The following is a 6,573-nucleotide window of genomic DNA, read 5'->3' as shown; positions in this document are numbered from 1 at the left end:
AATGGATTATTAATTAGTAAATATCTATAACAATTAGTAAATAGAGATATTAATGGTAAATATTTATTTCCTTTCTCCTTTTTTAAAATTAGGCTCGTAAACACTAATTTTATCTCTAAAATTTGTTATTTGAAATCTATTGTAGATTGTGTATGAAATGACCGTGTTTCTTTATGACTTTCCAAGGGCCCTTTGCTGTTCCAAGCAAAGATGCTGCCAGGTTTACTGTTGAAATGGGTAGTTTCATATTTTGCATCAATAACCTTCATCCATAACTTGTTGGTTTTCAGTTCTGTCTTACATTCTTAACCTTAAAAACAGTATACCTTGAAAATAATGTTATCCATAAGGAAATATTCGAATTTCTTAAAGAGAAAGAAATTAGTTATTAAACTTAAAGTACAAATTAAGTTATGAAATGAATAAAAATTTCATTTGATAAGAATTAGTATTTAATCTAAGAAATACAGTGAACTTATTGTAAATAATGAACAGGCAAATATAAATCTTCAGCTTCTCTTCTGTAACGACAGTGCACGTAGTTTCTCCATAACACCTCGAATTTGATCTGAGATATGACCGTACAAGAATCTCTGTGCAGGCTCATCCAGCCTAGTTGGTTCTCCAGTAGCAGGCCATCCTAGTAGAGGAGAGGCCCAATTACGCGACATGGAAATTGCCATCTGCTTCATGCTAGGTAGGTCAAACTCAATCGGCTCACCCACAATAACCTCAATCTTCTTACAGCACAAGGGAACCAGAGGCCTCCTACCAAAGAGAGAGTTTTCAGGCATTATCTGAGAATCCACATAGGTAATCATCGTAAAGTGAGACGGGTGAAAAGATAAATATTGGGTTTCTATTACAAGAAACAAACAAGTACTCGTAGATTCAAGCCCAAGGTGAAATTTTTAAGAGAACTATTTACATCTGGAAGAGGAGACAAGAAAATCTTAAAAATAACTGGTCATTAAATGATGATACTAAACCTTGTGGAGAAAATTAAAACAACAAACAAAAATTCATCAAGCAAATCACATGACATGACTTCGACAGATGCATCAAATATTCGAAGGACACTTGATCCACCATTAAGTAATGCCTTTGGGCTTTGTTGTATCATATCTCTTAAAATATACAGACATTAACAGACGAGTGCTTAAACAGTGCCCTTCTGTTTAAGTTAGAAACTCGTAATTTTTTTTATTGTATTTTGCACATTTAGACCCTTTAGATTATGTCAATGAAAGGACTTGTTTACTTTTCAAAAAAAGATTTAAATAATAATAATGACGACAATAATAATCACATTCCACAAGTGGTCGATGGCAATGGAAACTGATTCGCATTGAGGGGAAAATGGAAATAATGGGAAGGGGGTGTCGAGGAACCCAACACATCGTCAAATACATACCTAGCTATAAAAACCGGAGAACCTAGATGTCAATTCCATGGCCGAGATGAACTCTATCCAAACAAATGCCCCAGAAGAAGCTAAATTTTACCCTCTATCAAGGACATGCAATTTTATTTTCAGTCCTGAAGAAATTCAATCCTTCACATCTATCCATCTAAATTAAATTTTATCGGTGCACCTTTTCTATAACTAATGCTTTAGACAGCTGGTCTCTATGACTGACCCCTCATAGTTTAGCAGCATGGTTTCATCTAGACAGAAATATTAGCAGGATTAGTAGAATTGTTGCTATAATTTTGCAAAAAGAGAACTACCTCATCAAATCCGCGATGGACAATCGGCAGAACTATTGGTGTTACAGGAGAACGAACGATAAGACTAGCTGTTCCCCACTTTAATCGTCGGATGGGCACATCATCTTGAGTCACTTTACCTTCTGGAAATGTATGGAGCTGGCAGATGTTCACGAGCAAAACATAAAAGAAAAAAATGATCATTCAGAGGTGGTTGCAATCCGATGACTAAGTTTTTTCTGTAAACCTTGTATTGGTGGCAATTGAACATTTGAGCTGTACTTTCTTTTAGGAATTATGTTTGAGATGTGGTATTTGTGTCAAGTTTACCCCTTTTTTTCTAATGTCTTTTAGGCTAGAAAAGGAAGGTTCATAGTGACAAATGGTAAAGATTATGAATCCTTATTTTTGGTGTGAAAGAATTTATTTACAGATATCAAGACATAATTATGGATAAGTACCCATTCTCCATTCCTTAAATGCTCAAGTGCTTCATCCATATATTCTTGATGAATTCCAGCACCCCTAGTAATAGGTATACATTTTCCTGCATAGTTTTATGTGTAAAACAGAATTAAACATTTTGAAATTGTAGTTCACATAACACACTAGACAGTTCACAATAGTTATGCATACAAGCATACAAATTACAATGCAATAATGAATATGTTTCTGCATTCATGCATGGTAGAATAGGACTTTAGGGAGATACTAATACATGCCTTATTTTTTCTTATAGGAAAGAAACGGAACTTTTTGATGAGAACTTTTCTTTTTTTTAAAGGTCTTTTTAAGTACAACTTGGAGGTGGGGGTTTGAACCCAAGACCTCTTGTCCTCGGGTCGGAAACATACAGATGTCAGTGTTAGCATTTCGATAAGAACTTTAGGCAGATACTGATAGGAACTTTAGCGATTATTTATAAGGACACTTCAAATTGGAGATTACAGTCTGCCCTAGATGCTTCTTGAATTAATTTTCTAGACAAGTAATCACTCTCTCTTCCTATTCTTCCCATAACTACAAAAGCATCTGGTGGGAGATACAAAACTATTATTTCTCATAACTGCAAATAACTTGCACAAAGTGCTAAATCCCATGACTATCCACTACAAATAGCTTCCCGTGAGAGTTTGTTAAGGACATTAGTGGAAAAACGTTGGAGATATTGGGGCATAGTTGTCATTAGTGGGAGTTGGGGTATGATCATGAGAAAAGAAATATCAAAGTATCACTGAAATAGTATTATGATATAAAGACAAAATGAAACTAAAACATTTTAATTTATTAAGGATGCCATGTTGGAAAAATCAAGGGATGTCATAATTGTTAAGAAAAATCAAGGGATGTCATAGAGTACATGTCTCTTACCTAGTCGGAATAAATAAGATAGCACAACGTTCTTAAAGCAAATATCCTCCGCTGCCAACACCCACCTACCTAATGTTGCATCAGAGGTCGGAAAACCTTTGAAGCCCCACATGACTGGATCATCTATCCTGTTATATCCACAAAAGCAACATCGACTTAGAAATACAGCAAAGATATAGAGAGTGAAACCCAGCCAAGTTAATGTGGGAGGGGGAGATGAACATCATTGCGAAAAACTGAGAAGCTTAGAAGCTAATGAAAACCACGCCAAAAAACAAGGGAAAGACACAAACGTGGACATGTGATTGCTAACAGTGACGAGGGGCACTCCCGGAGGCCGGTGTTGGACTAGTCGGATGAGAGTATCAGCGTTGTGGACGGTAGTGGTGTTTAGAAGATTTGCCACAGCCTTGGCAAAAGCACCCACTGCTACAAACATCATTTTCCTTGGGATTCCCCACATGTATCCCATTCGCCCTGCCCACTCCATATGTCGGCCCATGCCGTAGGGCTCTGTGGACAAGCCTGCCTGTGTTTGACTTTGGCATCAGCAAGAGAATGATGTACAATACAGAACCACATAATGCATGACTGCAAGGACCCGACTATTCAAAACTGTTAACAAGGGTCATGACTCATGCATGCAACCAATACGACAGCACTGGACAAAACTAGAAGACTCACCGAAATTTTATTCAAATAAAAACATGAACGATGTGTTAAGTTCATTATCCATTCCATAACAACGTTCAGTTTGGGATCCCAAAGTTAAGAAAACAAATAACAAAAACTTAAAGTAAAAATATAACATAAGTTTTCAAGGAGTGACACAAATAAGTTAACTAAAATGTAGAAACCCATGGACCTTCCAGTCACCCTCTTCTTACCTAAAATATTTCTCTGGAAGGGAGAGTACTAAAAAATACTCAGTATGAAACCCCACAACTAGGGTCAAAAAATGCAAACACGTGCAACGAGACTATGCTTAAGTGACTGTTGAGGGAACTAAGCTTTCTTTCTATGGTTTCCACTCCTTCCCTTTAATAAGTTGGGTTGTTCACCACTCTTGTACACAGTCTGTATACATCACTTTCACACACATAACCCACTGCACATTGAGCGTGGTGTGTATCACTTTCATATACTCCAAGCCTCCTATGAAGCACAAACATGGATATAGCATACGAATACTATAGGATATGGTGAAACGCCAAGCCCTAAAAAACTAGGATAAGAATGTCTGTGTGTGTGTGTGTAAACATGTAAATTTAACATAAAAATACTAGATTTAATCTGCTAAATATATATATATATATATATATATATAAAGTCAAATTAATGACAAATTACAATCTACAGTACAATAATATTGTTAAGTTAATGGCAATAGTACAATCTATAATACTCTAGGTAACATCTCTCTTAGTTTGAATATGCTTCTTTAGAGGGGATGTTTTATGGACTCTTTTTCTCTTTTCTTTTATTTTATGCCCTTGAATGCTTTCGTTTTCTTTTCTCAATGAAAGTTGTTGATTCTATCCAAAAGAAAATACAATACGAACACTGGAATTCAATGCAAAAAGCAACATAAAAAATATTGAAATACAATAGTCAATAAAATACAAAAGGTTGGTGGTGCACCAGAGTCTGGACTGATCAGAGGATAAACGAGGGACTTTTTCGTTGAATTGTTGAAGATATTCAATGGGTTATTTTATGCTTGTCTTTGTGGGGACCCAGACATGAAGATGAAAATGAGATGATTCTGGTTTTTTTATTTTTTTATTTTTTCGTTGGGGCAGTGAGTTTTTTAAATAGACTACTTAGTTTCAGATTGGGAAAAATTAAATGAGCTTTTTTTTTATATATTTTTTGGTAAGGTCCAGCGTGTCCGTTTCACGTATCTAGAAGGAGACATGAGTATCCTATATTTAAAAAGAATAAACAGATATGCTACATCATGTATCAAATACGTGGTATCTGGAAGTATCACTTATCAGTATCTAATACTTATACAACACCAATTCTCTACCTCATGTGAAGTATTTGTGCTTTATAGCAAGCCTCGTTAGGTATGTATCACATCCATGCATATCGACTCTAGAACATCATTTTCATGCATCGGAGCCCTTGGACACGCACCTTCCATGCAGTTAAATCATTCAATAAAAGGGAGGGAAACCATTGAACGTTTTCACGACTTTGATAAGCATTCACAAAACCACACATGCATGAGGTCCTGTGCAATATAACAAATCTTGCAGCCATATACATCGAACTTCACATACATGACGTACATAACATACATTCACGACCTTCACATATTATACTATTCACATTTCATGGCTTAATCAATTATGGATAAATTTCAGAAATGACACCCATAAGTCATAAAACATTGCATCGAAATTCATGACATTTAAAAAACATGACTTTCATGATTTAAGACTGGCACAAGAATTCACGTAAGATATACAGTCGGTGGTAACACCCAAACTTGCCCGTAAGGCATTCCAAGGGTAAGGTCCCTTACCTCAAATCCAATCCCAATATCCACCAACACAACTCTCTTCTGCTTGCGGAACCTCGATCAACGTTCTAACCAAAACTCGATTTAGTACCAATTCAAGCCATAAAAGTATTTCCAAGAGAAGATCGGAGCGTAAATACCCACCGAAATGTCCCCCAAAAATCTTAATCTCTTGCTGGATAGTACACTGAACTCCTGCAAACTCAAGAATCTCAGATCAAAACAACGTGGGTAAGTTAAACTTAAGCCAAATGGGTTATGGTTTATCAAGAACAACCAAAGAACTCACATTAAACTCACCAAAACTCCTAGAACTGCTCCGAACCGGTAGAGAGAGTAAGAAAACCCTGAATCAGAGAGAGAGCTTACTGGCGACGAAGGCACGAGCGGCGGCGTTGGTCGAGGCTGCTGGTCTAGATTGATGTTCAGATGATTTGAACACCCATAACTTAGATGGGAAATTGCCAAAACTAGGATACATCGACGAGGGTTAAAGATTTGCTGGGATTAATTTGTATGGAAGATTTTGGAAAATTAAGGCTCTTTTGGTGAGGGATAAAGATTAAAATTGTTTTTAAGAAAGGTGTTTTGAGACCATGCGGGGTATGATAAACATCGTTTATCTTCGTTTTCCCTCAAGAAAGTAAAAAAAGGCTTTCCCTTTCTCATCTTTCTCTAAAGTGTCTCTCTCGCATCATTTTTTAGAACTTTTAGTCCCTTATGAACAAGCTCTTCTGCCATTTGGAAGTGTTTATATCCTATTATAGATAATTTGGTTTTCTTAGTCTTTGATTTGACGTTGAGTTAAGTAATTTTTGTTTTCATTTCACCAAAATGTTTAAATCTACAATTCAAAATCAATTTTATAATTGTTTTAAGGTTGTCTGACACATATTTTCTATAAGTTATTTTTTTTACCTTTTTTTTTTTCATCGGGTAGCTTTCAAATAATCTCAAATTAA

General features: G+C 35.9%; 1 protein-coding gene across 6 annotated transcripts; it reads right to left on the bottom strand.

Annotated features, from left to right (window-relative positions):
* Positions 1 to 411: 411 nt before the first annotated feature.
* Positions 412 to 6,332, bottom strand: LOC103490632 (N-acylphosphatidylethanolamine synthase). Of its 6 annotated transcripts, XM_051085669.1 has the most exons (9): positions 5,912 to 6,332; positions 5,756 to 5,806; positions 5,615 to 5,679; positions 5,114 to 5,223; positions 3,375 to 3,610; positions 3,082 to 3,209; positions 2,172 to 2,257; positions 1,732 to 1,869; positions 412 to 797 (listed from the first exon to the last, which is right to left on the bottom strand). In XM_051085669.1, exons 5-9 carry the CDS (start codon positions 3,581 to 3,583, stop codon positions 510 to 512), a joined length of 849 nt encoding a protein of 282 aa, XP_050941626.1. In that variant the 5' UTR covers positions 3,584 to 3,610; positions 5,114 to 5,223; positions 5,615 to 5,679; positions 5,756 to 5,806; positions 5,912 to 6,332; the 3' UTR covers positions 412 to 509. The 6 variants fall into 6 exon arrangements, with proteins under 6 accessions (XP_050941626.1, XP_008448432.2, XP_008448433.2 ...); XM_008450210.3 differs by lacking the exon at positions 5,114 to 5,223 and having other exon boundaries at positions 5,901 to 6,332; XM_008450211.3 differs by lacking the exon at positions 5,114 to 5,223 and having other exon boundaries at positions 5,756 to 5,822.
* Between the last annotated feature and the right edge of the window lie 241 nt (positions 6,333 to 6,573).

Source organism: Cucumis melo, chromosome 6 (genome assembly GCF_025177605.1).
Source record: "Cucumis melo cultivar AY chromosome 6, USDA_Cmelo_AY_1.0, whole genome shotgun sequence".
NCBI lineage: Eukaryota > Viridiplantae > Streptophyta > Magnoliopsida > Cucurbitales > Cucurbitaceae > Cucumis > Cucumis melo.
This window is presented reverse-complemented; position numbering and strand designations above follow the sequence as displayed.